This window comes from Coptis chinensis, chromosome 3, assembly GCF_015680905.1.
Source record: "Coptis chinensis isolate HL-2020 chromosome 3, ASM1568090v1, whole genome shotgun sequence".
NCBI lineage: Eukaryota > Viridiplantae > Streptophyta > Magnoliopsida > Ranunculales > Ranunculaceae > Coptis > Coptis chinensis.
This window is the reverse complement of record NC_141458.1, coordinates 3,098,113-3,121,370: the sequence shown is the minus strand read 5'-3', so window position 1 is coordinate 3,121,370 and position 23,258 is coordinate 3,098,113. Positions and strand designations below refer to the sequence as shown.

The window sequence follows — 23,258 nt, the reverse complement described above, 5'->3', positions numbered from 1 at the left end:
AATACACTGGGACTGGTCGGGTGGTTGAAGAACACGGACACTCTCTCTACAAACTTGAGTTTTTTAAAACGTGTATGACCTTAAGCAACGATTACCAGGAATCCAGGATTGAAGTTTGAGTTCTCGAAGCAGTCTTGCTAAACGAAGAAATGAAATCAGCATTGCATCACCATAAAGGTTTCTTCATTTGGCAACAAAAGAGTAGTTAAGGGTTTTAGCTGTAAAACTTTAAGTAAAATTCAATGTGTCAAAAATTGCTCCATTTTCAGATTGGAAAAGGCTTTGTGGGTAGAGTACCCATCAGATATGGGAAAACTCTCCCCCTACCCCCCTAAAATTTTTGCTTTCAAATACACCCTTCAGCAGAATCCCATGCCTTATAATGACTTCGTCGTGAGTCACCTGGTGTTCTTTAACTTTATGGAACTTCCATCCTGTTGCTGCATGTTCAGATGAACATACTCACTTGCATGCACTCTCTTTCATAAACACTTCTCTTTTTCGGTGCTTCCTTATGTTGCTATTGGGGTATTACTACTACTACTCTTACTACTAAGGTTACATTTTTAAACCTCCAAAACGGCATAACTTACAACCAAGTACTAGGCAAGAATGGGATACGTGCATAACCAGCAAAAATTTAAATATTATGTTTTTTCTCTCAAGGATGATCATTACTGTCTTTACAAGTTTACATAACTATATGACCATTCCGACCAAAAGCTCTCGTATATCCCTATTTTGTCTCTGCAATAGAATGGACCCATGTCGATGCTCTGAAAAGTCCCCGACAAAAGAAGACAAATTTTATGTTTAATGGAGTTTTACAAGTATATCAGGGCATCAAAATCTGGAATAGCACGCCATGAATTTCATTCTGGGACAGAGCAATCTTGTACGCATCTTCAAGTGTCTGTATGCACACAGTAATAGTCTAATAGACACACGGTTCTGCACTGAGTTTTCTCCCGAAAATCTACAAATATGAATGGAAGGTTATAATGTATATCTAAAAACGCAAGTCATATGAAGAAATCGTGTCCATTGAAAGGGCGACGTATCACTATTATAACGCCAGCAACTGAGACTTGTGATCGATGCCATTGAAGATGAAAGTCCCAGACATAGGAACAAACTGTTTTGTGATGAGCTATAGGGAAAACAATAAAATAGAGGATTAGTACTTATCTTTTCCCCTCCTTATTTTCTGGAAAATGATAACTACGGTAAACCAAAATCAAACCTTGATCACTTCCTGGGATGCGACCCCTCCAATGAAGGCAGCAACGGCATGGAGTTCTGCAACACCAAATCTGCACATCTCATTGATTAGGTCCTCGGTCAAGGCAGAACCGTTGCAACCCAAATCACCTAGAAGGCCAACAGCTATAGTCTTCAGACGCGATATATCCTCATCCATTTCCCTGCAGTTTATATCCATACAATCAAAATTCCAGAAGCATCTCCAGAAATGAGACTACATGGTGTGGAAGGTAATAGCATCAGACGTACCCAACATGTAGACCAGGAAATCTGTTATAGTTGGCAGCAAAGCGATCAACAGCTCGGAGCAGAATGTAGAATCCAACCGCAGCACTGCAAATTTAGTATCAAGTCAGAAAATTTAATCAACTTCCGAGTGATAAACCCCAAAAAAATACTGGATTGAAGATGTTGGTGTCTTGTCAAGGTTTTGAGTATTTGATGATGTTGGTGTCTTGTCAAGGTTTTGAACTTGGATTGAAGATCCAATCACCCATCACCACTTCCTAAAGCTAAAAATATAATTAAATTATTATGTAATATCTAAAATTCTGACGCCTCTGCAGGATTGTAAGTACTAACACTAAAAACAAGGTTTATTGGTAAGGAGAAATGCAGAAACTCTAAAGCTAAATTCGGAAAAATTAAGACCATATGTGAGCTGCTTCCATTGGCTTCACATCCAACAATGGCGAAACTCAACCATTTATTGTTGAGTTCCAAAATCATGAGCTTATGGGGATGTGTGTGCATCGAACTACACACTAATTCAAACATCCCCTTTAGCACCTGAGCACTTCCAGAAAACCTCAAAACGCATTTTCTTATAGCGTTCTACATATTATTCATCAAGAAAATGAATCCAAATGCCAAAAAAAAAATGTAAAAACACCTGTAATCCTCATCTGTTAAATACTTCTGCAACTCTGACAGCACAGGAGAATTAAGCTCTTCCTCAATAGGACGGTACCTGCATACCTGCACAAGGAGCCACACCATCACCATATAGGCATACTAATAACGTAACAAACTTTTCCCAAGGGAAATCCTCTGTCAAATGCCTTTTAGTACTAAGTTCTAGTTTTGTACGTTGTGTTATTCTATTTTATTTTTCTCCAATTTCTACCTAACTCTGCATCTTTTAATATATAGACAAAAATGAAAACGAAGGACGTTAGGCACCAACTTTTGCCCCAAGAAAATTACAACAAATATTCTCCAACTGATGGAAACTTAAATCCAGTACCTAACCCTTTAAAACAAACAGAATCTTTCTTTTCCTAAAACAAGCCGCAATTCAAGTGATTTATAGGGGATTTCAATAAACATCAACACCTAAACTACCTTGACGAGAAATGGAAAGTGGTGATTTTCCCTTCCCACGTTGTAAATTAAAGATAACTTGATGAGAAATGGAAAGTGGTGAGATGAACTTACTGTGAGCTTTCTAGCATTTCTACAGAAGCTTTTTATGGTTGTCTTTGGAATGGAATATGGTTCCCTACCGATTCTCTTCAGAATATTCCTCACTCGTTGCTCAACGGCAAGAAAATCTGCCTCAGCCTTAGCTTGGTATATCTTTTGCAAATTTATGTAATATCTGCAAGAGACTAAAGATAGGTTCATCACTATCAGAAGAAACGAAAAAATAACAGTAACAAGTTTAGCATCACTGGGTCAAATCTAGCCACTGACTCTGTCAAGGATGTCATGTCTGGTATTGATCCCTCAAGAGGTGCCTCTCCACCGCCTTCATTTGCAATAAATTCCTGCCAGGCAAGAACAGGAAACAATTTATTAATTTAATGATATGGAGGAAAACATCAAACAAGGTTAATTATAGCTAAAGTTTTTTCTGTAGGAAAGCAACAAGAGAAAATAATCTATGAAACGATGATAGCTTTTGGTTAAAGGCTTTGCCTTATAGTGGTTCCTACTCACGAATTATGGCTAAAAGTACTACAGTCAAAACCATGGCACCATTATCTAACGCTAACTTTAAGAATCCAATTAATTTACGTTCATATTGGTACTCGTATGAGGAATGACAGCAGTGGCTGAATCCTAAGGCTTGGCAGCCTAACCCTAATTTGCAAAAATTAGGGCAGGATCTTGTACACATATTTAATACAGTAGAGGAAAGAGAACTAACCAACCTTTAGAGCAGCTACCATAACCCAAAAATCTGATGACACTGAATCAACTTCAGCAGAGCTATCATTGAGGATTTGACAGAGACCTGAACCTGTAAATGGAATTATACTGGTTACTAACATAATAGGTAAAAGCTATCTGCCTTAGGCCCTGCTACATAAACTTGTGATACCACAATCAGAACAGTGTCAACAATTATTCATCAGGGAGAAAAAGTGCGCATAGGCAACACAATTTTCGTTAATTAGCATCTCAAGGGCCTTGCCTCACAGCTAAATTGCCTCCGCTTACGAAAATCAAATTATCTTCTCCTAAACCATCTTATGAGATTCAAATAACAGGATAAATCAGTCTGGCGAAAGAGACTAGCTTTAAGGCATTTGGGCACCCATGTACAACTCTTCTCAGCACACAAATGACCTCATTGACTCTGCTTATAACACTGGTAAGGGACAGACCAGACAGTAAATAACTTCTTTCTGTGATATTGTTAATGAGACGTTTTCTTTTGACAAATATATAGGTCCAATACCAAAAAGACAAACTTCTGTATATTTCCATTTTTTGAGGACTGAGGGTAAAACCAAGCACCTCCAAATCATGACAAAGACAAAGAAAGAGCGTTGTCACCAAGATATCGTACACAAAATGCATTGATGGCTCATATATTTCCCCTGGTAACTTCTTATTTTTACATTTTATTAATTTTCTTTTCTTTTGTTATTTTTTGGTTACAAGGACAATCTGGAAAAAAATTAGTATGTTTCAGGGTCTAACATGGAGTTAGGCTCTTGCTCTTTTCTCAGGTAGCACTGTGTATAGACATTTGTATTGATTACACAAAAAACCACACATGCCATATTTTAATTTGAAGTTGACATTCAACTAAGAGATTACCAAGGAATGCCTTACGGTTGCAGTCAGCTGAATTAATCATGGGCCTCCATTCAATTCTGGGTGAAGGACATATGTTTTTTATAGCTACAAACATACAATTGATAAATTACTAAAACAGTAGATCGTGTACTTACTAATGCCTCGAGAAGCAGAAACTTTGAATGAGGCCTCAATTGCTTCTTTGTAGTTATCTTCGTCTAAACCAATCATCTTGCCTTTTAAAAGATCCTGTCATGCTCAAGATGCTAACAGAATTAAATATTGGGAAAAAAAAATTATAAGAAAAAAAAATTAAAAAAATGCACAGGTCAGGCAAGAGACGGTATGTGCAACCTTAAATTCCCTTTTTTCTTCTCTGGTCGATGGGAGTCGACCACCATGTGAGTTGGCCCATTCTTCTGCCATCTTTACAAGAATGACGACATATGGAGTATGTTTGTGGACAACAGGATCAGTGGAATTTAAGTCAATCGATTCGGCAAACCTATGGATGTATAATGCATGGAGTTAATGCGTTAATTTAAGTGGCTTATTGATTTTATAGAAAGAAAAATGTTACATTAAAAAATAACTAGGTAAGACACAGTAAGACAGATGTGAAATAGCAACAGAAACTGTAGTTAAATTAAATCCAAAGAAAATATAAAAATAAAAAATAAAAAAATAATCAGTATATACCTTTTAAGTTCTGGCCAGGGATTGTTTAATCGGAGATCATCCAAGAAATGGTCAGGTTTTGACTCAATCACTGTGTGTTCCTGCCATACAATTGCAACAACTATAAATCCCAAAGAAGACTAATTTGAAGGCTTCAACTATGCATCATTCTTCACTATATGAACTACATAGGGCACCAGAATATTTACAAAATAGCGATACAAGTGACTTCAAAAGGCAAACCATACGCAAATAGAACACAACAAAGTATACAAACGGTTCCAAGCCTAAGAGATCATTGTTATATTCAATGTGCCACCACTTTAAACAAGAAAAAGGGCAAGCCAGAAAAAAAATGGAAATAAGGAAACACCATAATATTCTATAATTTTGAATATACAGTTTCAACTTGTAAACTTCTGCTCAACTGATACATGTCACAAATTAGGTTATTTGGATCTTCTTACAACTAATTCTACACGTGTGGTATAAATTATATGAATCTAGTATGACAGTAATTACCATTAACATATTCAGTCTATATAACCTTGTCAGAAACACCAATGTTTGTTGGAATCAAAAGTCTCATCTGAGCATCATCATTACCTTCACACTGATACGAACCATTCCAGTTAGGCCATATGATCGTGCACATATCAACATAACATTTGTCTGCCTACATATTCTATCCAGCTTCAAAACCGATGCTTCCACCAGCTGATATTGCAAAAAAAAGAAAAAAAATAGTCAACCAAGTGAACCAACCAACTTAAGGACATCCTGCTCATATAAGAGTCAGTAATCCACTATAAGATTCAAAGCATGAAACTTAAAATAAAAATTTCTGGTTGGAGATATTTCCCTATTTAACAAAAGTTTCCCATTGTACTTGTTCTTGAGGGTGGGTTTACAAGGGAAAAAAATCCTTACGCAATCAAATAGACCCTTAGAGTTTAGGCCATAGTTATGCAGAGTATAATTGACTCTTGCTTTACTCACTCTCTATATTATTCAGGATTTGTATTGCAAACAAAGAAAAAAAAAATGGGGGTAACATCATACTAGTGTGAAAGTTTGCCCCTTAGCGCTTTGAAGAGAACACTCCCAGCATATATCCATTAAACATGAATCTGAAGAATTTTTTTGCATATACAATATCTCCTAGGATTTTGATAGATGTGTATGTGTAGCATAGTTTCGTATACCAGCAAGAATAACTTATTAAATGAAAAGGGCATAAAATAAATGTTATCTCCGGGATAACATTTACCGATCAAAATACAAATGTTATCCCTGGGAAATATTATAGCATATAGCCTTATACCCATGAAAGACATTTAATGTTCGTATAACAGGACAAAACAAGGAACAAATTTGGGCAACAAAATTTTTATTATGAAGATCATGTAATTCTCTTTTATACAGTCCATTGCCTAATAATAAACCAAAACGTTCATTTTAAGAAGCCAGAAAAGTGAAGGCCCTAAACTGACGAAGCTTGTACCATGGAAATACTTGTATACATTAAACCAAGCTAAGATAATGCATCCATAGCCTCTAAAAAGAAAAAAGAACTTCAGAAAGGATGGACAGGCAATTTTTAACAGCTAAATTTTTATTCGATCAAATCATGCTATATCAGTTGATGGTGTATCTCAAAATTATTTATGAATAAAATTATATACCTGAGTTGCTATGACCAATGTAAACTGAGAAAAAAATGATGGATTTGTTTCAATTAGTGCCTCAGGCGATTCTTCCACAAACTTGGCTTTGACAGCATCATTTAGCTCTTGCAAAAAGGCACACACACTTTTCGCCTTTGATTGCCCAACGCTCGAATCATCCACTGCCATAACACTAATGATTTAGTAACTACAGATAATAGTAAGAGTAAAAAGAAAAAAGAATAAAAGAGGGTAGCATAAAACAATAGGTGTAGGATAATACCCATGAAATTGTTCCCAAGGTCGCCTTCTTCAACTTTAGATCCATCAATCACTGTGATACTTCCAACACCACCAAGAACAAGATTTTTTAATGCTTCAGAACCCGTAGGACCACAATTAAGCAAGCATATGCTAGCTTTCTCCAAGGCTGCCTGTCCTTGCTCTCCCCAAATCCTGAAATCACAGATTAAACTTCACATTAAGAAAATTTTACCTGGACATTATGGTCTTTATATTAATATATTATCATTATAAGATAATAATCAGTCACAAGAAAACACTTCATAATCCTTTCTAACATTACGGTGTTCATTGACCATCTAAGTAACTAAAAAACTCAAGCGAATTTAGACAGTCTGATAACATCAAGAATCCCTTACTTACTTCCAAAATGACATTACAACAGTAATTGCACTAACATAGCGCGAGAAAAATAAATTATTAAGAAAGCAAGTCACATATTTCATAACAAGGGGCCACTTCAACTTAGCCACTAAGGACTTTCCTTTATTAAACCTATTTTCTAGGACTTGTTTCAGTGAATTAAAGCCACATTGACAGTTAATTTCTCATGCACAAATCATAATATCTCAATATGCCTCCTACTTGGCTCTTCCCATTCCTTCCTTTCTAACAATGCAGGTCAGTTCCAAACCAAACAAACTTTACCAACTACACTAACTAACCAAGTCATAATGTCTAACTCAATGAATAAACACACTACAAAAATCACAAAAGAATCCAACTTTCTAAAAGTAATAATATATCAGTTAAAAAAAAATCCCAGTAAAAATAGTTAGAGCATTATTTAGTACGTAATAATAAAAGGCACCTGAGTTGTCGATCGTATTTAGTTTTGGATTCTGTCATTGTTCTCGTCTCTGTAAACCAAAAAGCTTAGAAGTGAAAAAAGAGGAAGGAGCTGATGAATTGAAGACAGTTTTTTGCTGCTTGTATTTAACGCAGACTATAAACTTTCTGTGTTCAAATAGTTGGGCCCAAGGCCCACATAGCAATCTGGCCCATACAAAATTCAGCCCAACCCAACCTTATATAGTCAACAACAAATAAGCTGAAAGGGCAACTTCCCAATTTTAATAATAATCTAGAACAGTTAGGTTTTGAAACCATTGATAAGGATATTTTTTGGGACTTATAACTACTAGATAACTGGTAAGCAGTGGGGCGTGAGCGGAGGGTGGAGAAGAGAGAGGGAGAGATGGGTTTGTGGGTGAGGAGAGAGAGTTAGGGTTTGGTTGAGAGGAAGAAGGAGAGAGAGAGATAGGTGAGGACAGACACACAGAAACCAACCAACTTAAGTTTTGTCCGCATAATTCCTTTCTGTCCAGATTGTTCGCTCTGCTCACTTGACTAGACTAGTATACTGCTAAGCAGTGGGGGTGAGCGGAGTGGGAGAGGAAGATGGAGGAGTAGAGATGGAGAAGGAGGAGTGGAGATTTAGAGTGTCTGGAGAGGGAGAGTGAAAGAGATGAAGAGAAAAAACAGAAGAAAAGAGATGAGGACAGACAGAAACCAACCAAGTTGGTTTTTGCCCGCGTAACCCCTCCTTCTCCCAAAATGTTCGCTCCGCTCACGGAAAAACCAGATTTTACGTTTTAATTATTAATAAGGACATACTTGATTTTTTTTTTTTTTTTTTTTTTTAACTCTTTCTAATTTTAGTTTTCTATATGTGCATACTTCGCATACCAAGAGGTGATATGCACTGACACTTGTGCATACCATTTTATTTGTGATGGTTAGTATGCACATACATATGTACATATCTTGCATATCAAGAGGTGGTATGCATACTTGTAAATACAATTTTCTTTGTGATGATTGACGTGGTATGCACCGACCAACTGTATAGTTCAAGGTAATATTGTCTTTTTCGGACAAGTTTTTTTTGTTCGTTATTTCGGAATTTTGTATTTTCAGTTTTTTCCTATATAGTCAATGGGAGATAGTGGTCCACAGTAATGTGAATGGCTATTGTAGCATTATAGGCAACCCAAGTACCACAGAAGTCAGTGTCGAGACTTGGAAACGAAGTACTGCCAACTAATTTTGCTGACTATGAGTCTATGACTATATGTTCACGAATCATGAGCGGCTGCAATTGCATTCTAAAGATTTCAAAGTCAAAATGTTTCTTCATGTCCAAGATTTAGACATTTGAGGCTGCTAGTCTTCCACTACTTAACCAAACTCTGCATGCATATATATGATATGATATATATAGAGTGGTTTGATTTAGCTTCTTAAAACACCAAAAATATTCACTATCTACTCTATATTTAGAGATGGAGTTGCCATTGTTCTCTATCTTGCTACCGAATCTTATGCTATACTTGTTAGTGATGGTTTGTAATCCCATTACTGCCACTGCTTTAAGAAGTAACGAGACAGATCAGCTCGCACTACTTGCCTTCAAGGATGGAATAACTCGGGTTCCATATGGAGTCCTTAGTACTTGGAATAGTACTTTACATTTTTGTGAATGGAGTGGTGTTACTTGTGGTCGTCGGCATCGAAGAGTTACCATCTTGGACTTAGAATCTCAAGGATTGATAGGGTCTATATCACCTGACATTGGAAACCTTTCATTCCTGAGAGTCCTTAATCTTGAAAACAACAGTTTCTCAGGTATAATTCCACAGGAAATCAGTTCGTTGATCAGATTACAGGACTTGGGACTAGGGAATAATTCTTTGGAAGGGAAATTCCAGTCAATATATCTCAATGCTCCAATCTCATGTACCTGAGATTATCTTATAACAAGCTCGTTGGTAAAATTCCAAGTGAGCTAGGCTCCTTGTCCAAGCTCAGAACATTTTTCATATCAGTAAATAATCTATCAGGGCAGATTCCGGCCTCTTTGGGGAACCTAACTTTTCTTTATCACATCTCTCTACCATTCAATAGCTTGGAAGGACGTATTCCAGATATCTTTGGGCGACTAACAAATCTACAATATCTTACTCTTGGCGCAAATAAATTTTCAGGTATGGTTCCTCGGTCGCTTTATAATCTCTCATCAATCAAGACACTTTCATTGGCAAGAAACGGACTTCAGGGAAGTCTTCCACAAGATATTGGTCTTACCCTTCCTAATCTCCTACAACTAATGATTGGTGAGAATCAATTCAGTGGACATATTCCAGCTTCACTATCCAATGCTTCAGGACTTTACACATTGAGTATCAACCAAAACAACTTCACTGGAGAAATTCCTCCTAGTTTAGGCAACTTAAATGCCCTTTCATGGTTAGGTGCTGGTTCTAATAATCTCGGAGGCAATGGAGTCACCAATGACTTGAGCTTTTTCACCTCCTTGCTCAACTGTAGCAACTTGCAGCATTTGGCTATACCTGATAATCACTTCAGGGGAATGTTACCCCCTCTATCGCCAATCTCTCGATTACACTTACATCATTACTACTAGGAAGGAATCAAATATATGGAAGCATTCCCGCAGGAATAGAGAATCTTGTTAACTTGAGTCAACTAGGTATGCAACAAAACTCACTGACTGGTCCTATTCCTATTGGAGTGGGAAAGCTTCAAAGGCTAAGTGAATTCACTTTAGCTAGGAACAAGCTGTCGGGGAAAATTCCGTCGTCCTTGGGCAACCTCACCCAGTTGAGCATGTTCTCTTTAGCAAGCAACAACTTGGTAGGTAACATTCCCTCGAGTCTGCAAAATTGCAGATATCTCCAATTTTTTGATGCTTCTCAAAATAATTTGGATGGAAACATCCCAAAACAAGTTGTCAGTCTTTCCTCCCTATCTATAGTCCTCAACTTATCTCATAACTTCTTCACTGGTTCTCTCCCTGTGGAAGTAGGTAGTTTGAGAAACCTTGGAGCATTGGATGTCTCAAGGAACAATTTGTCTGGCCAAATTCCCAGTGCATTGGGTTCTTGTTTGAGCTTGGAATATCTTTATTTGAGGGGTAATTCCTTCCAAGGAAATATTCCCCCTTCTTTCAAATCTTTGAGAGGTTTACAAGATTTAGATCTTTCTCATAACAACTTGTCTGGTCAAATCCCAAAGTACTTGGAGTCACTACCCTATCTGAACATTTTGAATATATCCTTCAATCATTTTGAGGGTGAAGTACCAACAGGAGGAGTTTTCAGAAATGCAACTGCATTTTCAATAGTTGGAAACAATAAGCTTTGTGGTGGTGTCCTTGACCTGCAATTATCTAGTTGCCAAATCCAAGAGACTACAACACGAACTCGGTCTCACTCTCTCAAAATCATTGTTATAATATCTTGTGTTGTAGCATGTTTGATTTTGATCTCATCTATTCTTGCCTTTTATTGGCTGAGGAGCTCGAAAAGGGATCCTTCCTCCACTTCTTCCTTAAAGAATCAATTTCTAAAGGTTTCTTACCAGGAACTCCTCAATGTGACCAATGGTTTCGATTCAAGCAGGTTAGTTGGTATGGGTAGTTTTGGATCTGTGTACAAGGGAATCCTATATGAAGTACCTGTTGCAATCAAGGTATTTAATCTTCAAGTAAGAGGGGCTTCTAAGAGTTTCATTACTGAATGCAATGCCTTGAGAAAGATACGCCATCGAAACCTCCTAAAGGTGATAACGTCGTGCTCAAGTGTAGATTTTCAAGGAAATGATTTCAAAGCCATAGTTTATGAGTTCATGCCAAATGGTAGCCTTGAAGACTGGTTACAGCCACTTGAAGATGACCAACCAAGATTGAGGAATTTGACTCTTGGACAAAGACTTGACATAGCAATCGATGTTGCTTCTGGGTTGAATTATCTTCATTACCATTGTCAAACACCAATTGTTCATTGCGACTTAAAGCCAAGTAATGTACTTCTTGATGAAGATTTGATTGCCCACGTTGGTGACTTTGGGCTGGCTAAGTTCCTTTCAGTGATTTCTAGCAGTTCTAATGTAGAACATTCCAGTATTGTAGGAATTAAGGGCTCCATTGGATATGTTGCTCCAGGTATGTAACTTCTTTTTATTAATTTCCTTTACCGCCTTTAATGTTTGATCAGGGTTAGGGTTACGGGACTAACTGTTCTATTTTTCATTATACTAACGCAACATACACATGAACTACAGAGTATGGAATGGGCAGTGAAGTTTCTGCACAAGGAGATGTCTACAGTTTTGGCATTCTCTTGCTCGAAATGTTTACGAGAAAAGGACCTACTAATGGCATGTTCAGAGACGGCCTAACTCTCCATGAATTCTCTAAAATGGCATTGCCCGGGCAAATTTATAAGATTCTGGATTCACATTTGTTTCAAGACGAAGAAAATGATCATATGAATTGGAAACTACTGGGAGACAAGATCAATGAATGCTTAACCGCGGTACTTGAAATTGGAGTTGAATGCTCTGCAGAATCACCAGGTAGTAGAATGAAGATTAACAACGTAGTCAGGAAGTTACACGTGATCAAGGAACTTCTTACTGGAACTGAGACCAATACAAATGATCAAAATAAACTGCAATCAGCATATACGGTGACAGATTCAGCAAATGGGGAGTTCTAGTAGTAGTTCTACTAAAAATCACAGCCGACACACCAAACTTGACTGTCATCAAAGCAGAGCTGATTTAGTAAATATTATAGCAAGTACTTCGTGTTTAATGTCAACTCAGAATGTATTTGCCTATTTGCACTTCCTAAGAGATCCTTGCCACTAATCGTTTTTATCCCTCTTTTTTCATGTGTATACTGAGATTTTTCATTTTTTATATTTTTTATTTTTCCTATTCTGTGCGAGTTTAATATGAGGACCACTGATGCAAGGAACTAGTTCAAATCATCCTCGTATCAATGTTGATCTCACACTAGTCCAGTAGAAGCCCAGAAGTGCCAGAACTAAACAGACATTTTTAACTCCTATAATCCAGTAGTGCCCAACTAAACTCTAGTTCGGACGTGAGAAAACACTGCTTCTTCAAAGTTAACCTCATATTGTGAAGAAGAGTGGTAACTCACCAAGGTGACCTCAATTAAGGAATAGCATGGCACATTATTATCCCCGCCTATAGAGCACCATTTACACATCTTAATCTTACTGATGATGCTGGTAGAGGGTTTAAGCTCGTGAATTGAGCCTTTCTGTGGGACATTGAGCGACAATTGAATATTTTGGGTTTGGAATTCCAAGCCCTGCACATCTTAAATTGGTTCAAAGAAATCAAATTGTTGCGCCTATGAGAATCAATGTTCTCCTCACTTCTCCACTTCATTTGTACTTTCTGAATTGTGAACAAACAGCCTACATTTGATTACATTTCCCAGTATTTCTGCTAACTTATATTTCTACTTCCGGTTCTCTGCATAAGTATTCTGTTCAGGTGATTTGATCTGAGCCAATTATCGGACTGAACTTGTCCATCTTCTGGGAACTAATTAGTTCTCTACTTCTCTGTATGGAAGGGATGACTGGCGTTAACTTTCCATCAATTACGGACATTGATGGGTCTGTTTCTCTGTTCCATTTCCTATAAACATTTCACTATGGTAGGATATTAATCTAATGTAAACACTTCTGTTTATTAGTGGATTACAAGTGATATTCATGATATACAACCTGTTCTAAATCAACATTCAAGGCAGTGCAGGTCATCAAACATGCACACAGACAAAGATATATAGACAAATAAGAATGAAATGAGAACAACCTCAGCACATCTACACAGTGAGCAACAATCATACATGTATCTATTAGTATTGATGACTTTATTTCTAATCTGTACTTCCACAGTTAAACAAGTATCAAAATCATCCACAAAATTGAGTAGGTATAGGCGTATAGCTAGCCAGCTAGGTAACATATTCAGAAGATAGTTCAGATCAAGTGTTCTCTCAACAATTCTTCATCTCTGACGACAACTTCATGTAGGCACTGGAAAAAGAAAATAAGTACAACAAGGAAGACCTATGTTTAAGTGCCCTTAGTTTCAGTAAAACACTAAGCATCAATGACTGATAAAACCGTCAACCATACTTTCAATGGAGAAAGGGGTTGGGGGAACTAGAATTCCAGTAAAGATTCTACCTCAGCCAAAGTCATGAACACATGGACTTATTAAATGCATCATTTCCATATTAAGCACACTAGTTTTAATGACCCAACAACCTGAATCATGGAAATAAATTGAATTAAAGTGAAAATTGCAAGTAATATATGATTTCAGTTGTAGCATGTTCATCATCCAAAGTATTTATAGCTTACAGCCATCCTAAAATGTCCCCAGTTAAATCTAATCCTCCACTCCTAGAGCTCTAGTAATGTGTATAAGTGTATAGCTCAGACAGATCCATAAGCTGAACAATGGTGTCGAAATGGAACCAAAATACACAAAGGACATGCATACATTAGCTTTGATTAATCCATTACTGAGTACAGAACACAAGATTTCAGTGATGACCATATATGGCTATATCAATCCGAAATCATAGAAAGAACAATTGGGAAAAGGGTTCTTGAATGCAACATAAGATGTAAACACAATTAATTAAGCCACAGTAGATCATCAGATAAAGGGAATAAATTAAATGAGACGGCATAGGAATCAAGGAAATGCACATCAAATGCAAATATGCAACTTTTCAGAAGTGAACCAATTTCAATTAGACAGCATGCCAGGCATCAAGCAAATGCCACCAGTATCATCACTGCAATCCTAATACAGGTCATGAGCTTTAAGAAAACAAAACAACAGATGAACTTCTGTTACAACCAATAAGAACTGCTGAGTAAAAGTATCGTGATAGAATCATATGGAACCACTACAACACTTTTGATATCTAGCCATCAAAAACAAAACCTCAAATTATATATTCCTATACAATGCTAGGCCAGCAAGATTGAATATACTATAACTAAAGTAGCAAAGTACATGTAGTCAAATGAGAACCACCTAGCATATTCCGTACCATTTTGCAGTTGAACTACTAATCAACTATCAAAGATCATAGAAATGCATACCACTGTAACACACCAGAAAAAAATCAACTAGACAGCATGGCCCACATCAAGGAAATGCTTTAGCAAATTCACAGCAATGCTATAAGCTACATGACTTACATGAGCTTCAAGAAAACATAGCATCACAGATGAACTTCTCTTCAAACCAATAAGAACTGCTCAGTAACACTATCATGCCAGATTGCTAAAGAAACATCTGCAAGACTTCTGTTTAGTCATTAAATACAAACACCTATGCTCAGACTTTCCTCTATAGTAAACTACAAATTTATCACCTCAACCATAAGAGGGAATAGACCTCATTAGGTAAAAGAATTGAAAATAAACAAGACCAAATACAAAAAGATGCATGAAGTCCTTCTCATCAATAGCATTTGCCGCATTTCTAAAGAAAGCACAGAAGAAACCTAACATTCTAATCTCAACAATTGGCAAACAGGAATAGATCATAAAATACTAGTGTTAGGTAAACAATATAAAACATAACCTAATTAAATTACTCCTAATCCAATAAGCATCCTAGCATATTCAAAACCCCTTTTGCAGTCAGAACTTTTATTACACATCAACAAGAACAACTCTAATACTTTAACAGAAAAAACACATCATAATCAAACACGCCCCCAACTGAGATTTCCCTTAAATTGTACACAACTGACTTGATTAAAAAAGCTAGCCTAATTAGGACCAAGTAGTTGAAAATCAATAAGAACATACCAAAAAGGGATGCACAAATTTCTCATTGGGAATAAATTCACCGCAATTGTATTATAATTAAGTTATGAACCAAAATAATCTAAAAAGGAAAAAAGAATATAATAGACCATGCAATGCAAGGTTGTCAACAAGATAGAATCACATAATAAACACACACTTCCTAACTAAACAAGTATTATAAACATGACTATTATGCACTAAACCATCATTCCAGATTCATGAACCATCAAAAACAACCAAATCCCAATTGAGATATACTTTCATTGCCCTCTCAAAATTAATTACTAGCCAAAACAGATCTAACCAAGGGAAATGGCCTAAACACTCACAACAACACAAACAAAATGAAATGCACAAATTCCTCATAACAAATTAAATCGCCGCAAATCTACAAAAACAATGATTAATTCATAGAATACTAGATTAACAATTACAAAAAACTATGACAATATCGTCAAAGGAAACAAAACTACCGATTTAAGATTGACAATTTTGTTTCATCACTCACTCTAAATTAATTACTAACCAAAACAATTCTAATTAGGGGAAATGGCATAATCATCAACACGACAAACACCAAAATGAAATGCCCAAATTGCTCGTAATCAATAAATCGCCGCAATTCAACGAATAAAACCAAATAACTAACAACCAAAATAGCAAATTAGCCTAATTAGAACAAAGGGGCATACATAAATTGATAAAATAAAGCATCAAAGATCATAAATTTGAGCCAATATTATTCATTCATAACCAATTTTTTATTCTTTTTCACATAAAAGTTACATAACAAAAAAAAAAAAAAAAAGATCTAAACTAAAATCTAATCAATGACCAAAAAGAAAATCTACATCCAACTGCGAATCAGGACTAGGCGGCGCAAAATAAAACGACTTGGACGCAAAAAGCTTCTTCCTTTGTGGACAATTTATTGGTGTACTACAAAACCTTTTAGAAAAACAAGGTAAACCCATCACTGTATTAAGATCTAACTCATTTGATGAAGCGGGTGTTGTTGAAATGATTGTGTAGAGAGTTTTGAGAGTGGGTTTTTTAAAGTTTTGAGATCTTGTCTTGAGTTTTGAGTCACGGAGTTGGGCTAGTGCTCCTGGTTTTAAGTATTTGTTAAACGAACCGGTTCTGACTCGGCGGTTCATTCTGAGTTGGGTTGGAGAAGAAGAAGAAGAGAAAGGGAGAAATGAGATGGGAGTTGGTTGGTGGGTTTTAAGGATGGAGAAAAATAAAAGGCGGGAAATAAATGGAAAGAATGAATGAGACAAAAACGTTGTTAAAGAGCGGCTAGTGTATTTTGATTTTCGAAATTTTTTAGGGTTTTAACGCGGGATTAGTTTGTGACACGTGGGGGAGTAAGGAGATAAGAGATTGATTTTGGGGGTTTTTAGGTTTTGGTCCTCCTAATAATAGGGTAATTAGGCTTTGGTCCACCAATGATCAATTATTAGGTTTTGGTCCTCCTAATTGTGAGTTGACCGTGAGTTGACCACGTTGACCAACGATGGACGTCCGCCCAACTCACATATTTTGCTATTACCTACAATACCCTTATGAGGTCAATGTTGACCAAGTTGACCATCTCCAATTTTGTAATTTGATGCCAATTCAACGGTATGTGATGAGACACGTGGTCACTTTTTAACGGGTAAGATCTTCTAGATCTTGGCCGTTGTTATCAAAACACGTGTTAACTATGGATCTCGATAAAATTGGCGGGAATAAACTTACTAACTCACGCCATTTCTCTTCCTTCTTTCACTCTCTCTCATTTCTGTCCCTTCTCATTTCTCTATTCTGTCATTTTCCACACAGAGAGAATGAAAGTGTTAATAGTCTCTCATTGACGTAGTTTGGATCTTCGAAGGAAAATTGCAAACTTGGTTAGTTAGGAGTTGGAGTTTTATATATTAAAGAAAAAAACAAACTTGCAAACTTGGTTAGTTAAGAGTTGGAGTTGGAGTTTTATATATAAAAAAAAATAAGCAAACTTGGTTAGGTACGTTGTCAATGCTCCTTCTTTTGCATGTTTAATTTGTATGTCAATGATTATTTTGAATATTTAAACCCTAATGTTTAATTTGCATGTCAATGATTATTTTGAATATTTAAACCCTAATTAGGTCTGTAAATATTACGTATTTTGTTATTCCAATGGTTATACCTTTTTTGTCTGTTGGTTATGTTATTTAATTTAAAATGAGGGATTCTCCATGTTGTTGCCATTAAAAAATTACTTAAGAATAGTGGATTTGCATTTCAGTTTCCCCGTATTTTATTGATGTTTATGTCCATTCCTTATTATATAAAATGTTGTGTTTTTGCTTTGGTTCAGTCATGTGGTATGACAAAAGAAAATTTGTTATTCATTTGGGAGGTTCATGGAAAAATACTATGCCTGGTTTATTTGGTTTGGAGGAGTACTCTGGTGGATTGAGGAGAGTATATTTAGTAGAAGAAGATGAGTTGAATTGGATGGAATTCATCCAGGAAATTAGGATGTTTGTTCGGGGAAAAAGGTGTCATCTGTTCAATGCATTTTAGCGGGGGTATTTGTGTCCACCGATCTTGACAAACAACTTATGGATATGTGGGAGAACATAATGGTTGAAAGTGACAATAAATTCCATCTGTTTGTGTCTTATGATTACCAGAATGTGCAAGGAATGACCCAAGATTGGGAGACAAACCCTAGGGTCATGGGTGTATGTCCTTCAATGCCCACACATGAACCTAATTCAATGCCCACACATGAGTCCACACTTAATTCAAGTCCACCAATTGATGAGTCAAGTGAAAATATCATTGTAGACTTAACCACTACACAACCTATGCCAAATGATGAGTCAACTAGAAATGTCATTGTAGACTTAACCACTCCCTCAAAACAACCTATTCTGACCAAAAAACCAAAACCAAATGATGAGTCCACTTCACAACCTATTCTGACTAAAACCAAAAAACCAAATGCAAAACTTCCTAGAAGAGTAGTATTGCTGAAAGATGGGATTCCAAAGACTTTTTTACAAAACAAGTCTAATTTCTCAGATTTTGAAAGTCAGAGTGATGAAGATAATGTTGAACCAATTCTGGAAGCAAGTGATGAATCATTGGATGAAGGATTTAAGGATGATCAAGGGGGGGGGAGATTGGCTTTGAAAGTCAAAGTGAGGATGGAGATGGTGTGGAACCAACTGTTGTTGATCAACAAGTTGTTGGGAGTAGTCAGGCATGTGTGGAAGAAGTTCTTTCTAAATTCAATGATTTGTTTGAGAGTGGTGAGGCATTTGAGCATGATGTTGAACATGGAAACAATGATATGTTCCTTGGTGATAGCTCAGATGATGAAAATGATAGACAGTTTGAGGTGGTTGCTAGATTTGGCCCTTGTAGTCAAGATACATTTAATTTGGGTGATCCTGAATCTGATAAAGAAGATGACGATTAGGATCCTGTTGATGTCCATTCAAGTCAGAGTTCAGAAGGTTCACTAGTGTCAGATAATGAAGAAGAAGATACTGAGATGAACAATTTTGTGATATCAACAAGAAATTGCTATGTGGAAGAAGATGCTGAGAGGACTGATAACCCAGAAGCAACAGTCTCCAAAAAGAACTTGAAATTGAAAACAAATATGGAATGGAGACACATTGGAGAGTGTAGACAATTTATAAAAGATATGGTAGTCTCCCACATGTTTAGTTTCAAACAGAAAAAGAATGATAAGGAAATGTATTTTGTTATTTGTAAAGATAAGGACTGCAAGTGGTTTGTGAAATGTAGCAAGAAGATAAATGAGCTTACAGTGAAGCTCAGGAAGTATAATGACATCCATACTTGTGAAGCTGATGAGGAGAACAAAGTTGTGCAAGCCAAAGCTCTTTGGGTTGCTAATGAATTGGAAGCATTTGCAAAGGCCCATCCAACCTTTGCTCCAGTTGACTTGTTTAATGAGATATATCGTGAGTATGGTGTACACATATCTTATTGGATTGCTTGGAGAGCAAGGATCATGTTGCTAGAGAAAATGCATGGTAATTATGAAGAGGGGTACATGGTGATTTCATAAATGAAAAAACAAATTTTGGAAAGGAATGAATGCAGCATTGTAAAGTGGTACAAGGATTCTGTAGATGAGTTTGTGGGTTTCTTTGTTGCGTACAAGGCATCATTAGATGGGTTTGTGAATGGGTGTAGGCCAATCATTGGACTTGATGGTTGCTTTCTTAAGGGCAAGTATGGGGGATGTATGAATGACATTTTTCCACTTGCTATCTTTATATGTAGGGGTGAGAATAAGTTTACCTGGAACAAGATGCTGAGCTTACTTAAGCCCCACTTGAACAAGCATCCAACAGGACAACTCACTTTTATATCTGACAGGCAGAAGGGTCTCATTGATGATGTTGTAACTAACTTCCCATATGCATATCACAGGTATATTACATCATATATTTAAACTTGATTTTTTCATATTATAGTCTATATTCACACCATTAGGTCACCTCAATCACAGGTTCTGTTTTAGACATATGTACAAGAATTTTAAGACTATCTTTAAAGGTCATTATTTGGAGAGTTTATGTTGGGGAGCAGCTAAAGCATACATGATAACTACACATGAGGCATTTATGGATTCAATAGAGCAGACAGACAAGGATCCAAAAAATGGTTGGAGAAGGAATCTAGAAAGACATGGGTTAGATCATATTTTGATCTAACACCAAAGACTGATGCTGTCACAAGTAACTGTTGTGAATCTTTTAATTCTTGGATCCTTAAGATCAAAGACAAGCCACTGATGCAGTTTATGGATAAGTATACATTGACAAATATGTCACTTACGTATGATAGAAGAGAGATAGGTGATGGACTAAGTGAGGGTGATTTGGTACCTGCTGTACAAGGTGTAATTGAAAAGTTGGAAGCCAAGTATCATAGGTATAAGATTTCAGGAGTTGCACCAAATGAGTTTTTGGCCACCAATACCAAGAATGGGAAGACCTTCCTTGTGCACATTACTAATATGACATGTGAATGCATTGTGTGGCAAATAACAGGGATACCCTGTGTCCATGCAATAGCTATGATAAGACCAAGAAGACCAAAGAAGGAGAGTTGGGCCAAGTGAGTTGTTATGTTATTGTAAATTGTTTTGTTTTATAGTATTTCATATTATCTTCTTATATTGTTTTGTAAATTGTTTTGTTTTTAGGTGCTGCAGTCATTACTACACTGTGGAGTCATTCAGAGCAATTTATGCAGGCTATATCTATCCAATTGCCAATAACGAACACTGGGACAAGGTTGTTATTTGAATCTACATTGTTCTATTTATTTGTTATCTAAATGAATATGATTCTAATTTTTTTTTATAAACAGATTAAACCTAAGAATGTTGTACTACCTCCTCCAAATGAGAGAAAACCAGGGAGGCCAAAGAAACAAAGGATAAGGGGAAATGATGAAGAAAAGGCTAGTGACAAAATAAAATGTAGGAATTGTGGTGAAGTAGGACATAATGCAAGACCTTGCAAGAAGGCTACAAAGGAGACAAGCTCATCACCAAGCAAAAGAGGTAACAAGCCCTAACATGTTTGTTTGTTTTCTATTGGGATTTCTATTGGTTAGTTAGGAGTTTTCTATTGGTTAGTTGGAGTTCTATTGGGATTTTGTCTGTTTTCTATTTGAGTTAGAGTTTTAAAGTTAGAGTTTTATATAAATAAAGTTGTCTGATTTTGTTTGTTTTCTGTTTTCAAAGGAGACCAAAACCTACACAAATATCCATGTCTTGTCTATTTTCCAAGATTAGACTAGACTAGACATATAAGCATGGTCTGTTTTCAAAACTTGCCTATTTTCCAAGACTAGACTAGACTAGACTAGACATATAAGCATGACCTGTTTTCAAAACTTGTCTGTTTTCCAAGACTATACTTGACTTTGGGCTATAAAACCAACACATTACTTTCATACCTCTCACACACTTCTCACTTCTCTCGTTTCCATATCTCTCACACACATATCAATGGGAAAGGGAAAGTAGAAGGTAAAAGAAAGGGACTTGACATTGTTGGACTGGACCCACCCCACTTAAAAGATCTCATCCTTCCTGGTGTTTACAACAATTTCTCTGCCAGACAAGCTGAAATATGTAGACAATTCATAAACCTTAATCCAAAGTGTTCACACAAAATGGTGTTGGATCACATGGTTAAGCTGAATTGGGAGAAAAATCATGGATCTAAAAGGAAGGAGGAAGGCCTTCATGGTGGTGAACACCATAACATACCAAAGAAAGTTGTTGCGCAAGCCTTAAAGGCTAAGGGATTTGTGCTCCCAAAATTTAAGTAGTGTTTATGTTTGTGATCAACTATGTCTATGCTAAGTAAGGTCTATTAAGTTTATGTTTGAGTGAAAAATGCTTGAGTGATGAATGTTGTTGTAGGGGTCTATTATGTATAGGGTATGTTTTAATGTTATTATGCTATGTTTGTATGAAGAATGTTTGAGGGAATTATCCTATTAATTAGGACTGTGTTTCAATGAAATTATGTTTGACTTATTGTCATCTGTTTTAAATTATGATTGCATCAATAAATGTTTCTTAAATCTTGATTAGTCAAACAAAAGGCTCAAAATGGAGGCCAAGAAGAAGAGCATGATCAGCATAACCAAGCTGAGCAGCAAGAGCACCATGTTCATCATCAGCAGCAACAAGAGCACCAAGAGCATCAGGAGAATAATGCTAATCAACAAGATGTTAGGCAACAAGTGCCAAGAGCTAGGAGAGGGGGGAGAGCACCTAGGGGAAGCAGACCGCCAAGGGGAAAAAGAGGATCAAGGGGGTTTCATTACTGGTTCGGTAGAGAGGATGATGATGGTGGTCATGTTCAGACACCAAGTACACTAGGGAATACATCTGCTCCTTGCGTCTATGAGCCTTTAAGTCATACTCAGTGAGATCACTCACATCACAAGATGTTGGAGTGTTATTTTGTTTGTTTTATTTTTTATTTTTTATTGTTTTCAAGAATCTTATCACAATGCTATGTTGGAGTGCTATGGTTTTTGTGTTTTTTGTTTGAAGAATCTTATATAGTACAATGCTATGTTTTTATATGTAAAAGCAGACAACTTTATTTATAGGGTATGAATAGAGTACTTGATAGCACTACATCCACACAGATTACACCCACAGTAGAACATACTATATTTAGTACAACTTACACATAGCACTCTTCCTCACAACTCTCACGCACTCTTGACACAAGTATTAGGAAGATGACAACTAGTGCACAACTCACACTCTTCACAAACTCCAATTTGTTCCTTACAGAGGTTACAAACTTGGTGGTATACCTCTTTGTCGAAGTATATCCATTTCACAAACTTACAACTAGGACGAGAACACTTAAGATACTTGAATTGCGTAGTACCTTGATTTGTGTGACCTAACACAACTCTCATAAAGCCACAACAAGGTGCATAATCACAGTGAATGCCAAAGTATGAACATGTTGAAGTATAATGGCCCTCTTCATAGCACAATTGACAAACCTGCAAAACAGTAAAATAAATTAGCTTTTGGTCCTTCTATTAATATCATCGTTTA

General features: G+C 36.5%; 3 protein-coding genes and 1 pseudogene across 3 annotated transcripts; 3 read left to right on the top strand and 1 right to left on the bottom strand.

Annotated features, from left to right (window-relative positions):
* Positions 1-603: 603 nt before the first annotated feature.
* Positions 604-8,388, bottom strand: LOC147507285 (NEDD8-activating enzyme E1 regulatory subunit AXR1-like). Its single transcript, XM_086600002.1, has 14 exons — positions 7,753-8,388; positions 6,922-7,094; positions 6,657-6,820; positions 5,578-5,688; positions 4,993-5,072; positions 4,648-4,798; positions 4,449-4,542; positions 3,420-3,508; positions 2,959-3,032; positions 2,701-2,863; positions 2,156-2,241; positions 1,513-1,596; positions 1,244-1,424; positions 604-1,150 (listed from the first exon to the last, which is right to left on the bottom strand). Exons 1-14 carry the CDS (start codon positions 7,788-7,790, stop codon positions 1,067-1,069), a joined length of 1,572 nt encoding a protein of 523 aa, XP_086456128.1. The 5' UTR covers positions 7,791-8,388; the 3' UTR covers positions 604-1,066.
* An 838-nt stretch (positions 8,389-9,226) lies between these two features.
* On the top strand, positions 9,227-10,368 carry LOC147507284 (uncharacterized; annotated as a pseudogene).
* Positions 10,369-10,436: 68 nt separating this feature from the next.
* On the top strand, positions 10,437-12,628 carry LOC147507283 (putative LRR receptor-like serine/threonine-protein kinase At3g47570). Its single transcript, XM_086600000.1, has 2 exons — positions 10,437-11,907; positions 12,027-12,628. The coding sequence occupies exons 1-2, from the start codon at positions 10,437-10,439 to the stop codon at positions 12,461-12,463; spliced, it is 1,908 nt and encodes a 635-aa protein (XP_086456126.1). The 3' UTR covers positions 12,464-12,628.
* Positions 12,629-19,712: 7,084 nt separating this feature from the next.
* LOC147507282 (uncharacterized) lies at positions 19,713-22,606 on the top strand. The gene is made up of 6 exons (XM_086601379.1): positions 19,713-19,879; positions 19,931-20,080; positions 20,288-20,770; positions 20,859-20,949; positions 21,026-21,221; positions 22,266-22,606. Exons 1-6 carry the CDS (start codon positions 19,713-19,715, stop codon positions 22,604-22,606), a joined length of 1,428 nt encoding a protein of 475 aa, XP_086457505.1.
* The last annotated feature ends 652 nt before the right edge of the window (positions 22,607-23,258 follow it).

Coding starts and splice junctions, on each gene's coding strand:
- LOC147507285 (XM_086600002.1), bottom strand. CDS start 7,790: ATGACAGAATCCAAAACTAAATACGATCGACAACTCAG. Junction 6,821..6,921: donor CCTTGGGAACAATTTCATGG/GTATTATCCTAC, acceptor GTGTTATGGCAG/TGGATGATTCGAGCGTTGGG. Junction 1,425..1,512: donor TTTCCTGGTCTACATGTTGG/GTACGTCTGATG, acceptor TATAAACTGCAG/GGAAATGGATGAGGATATAT.
- LOC147507283 (XM_086600000.1), top strand. CDS start 10,437: ATGCAACAAAACTCACTGACTGGTCCTATTCCTATTGGAGTGGGAAAG. Junction 11,908..12,026: donor CATTGGATATGTTGCTCCAG/GTATGTAACTTC, acceptor CATGAACTACAG/AGTATGGAATGGGCAGTGAA.
- LOC147507282 (XM_086601379.1), top strand. CDS start 19,713: ATGAAAAAACAAATTTTGGAAAGGAATGAATGCAGCATTGTAAAGTGG. Junction 19,880..19,930: donor GGTTGCTTTCTTAAGGGCAA/GTATGGGGGATG, acceptor CTTTATATGTAG/GGGTGAGAATAAGTTTACCT. Junction 20,950..21,025: donor ATAACGAACACTGGGACAAG/GTTGTTATTTGA, acceptor TTTTATAAACAG/ATTAAACCTAAGAATGTTGT.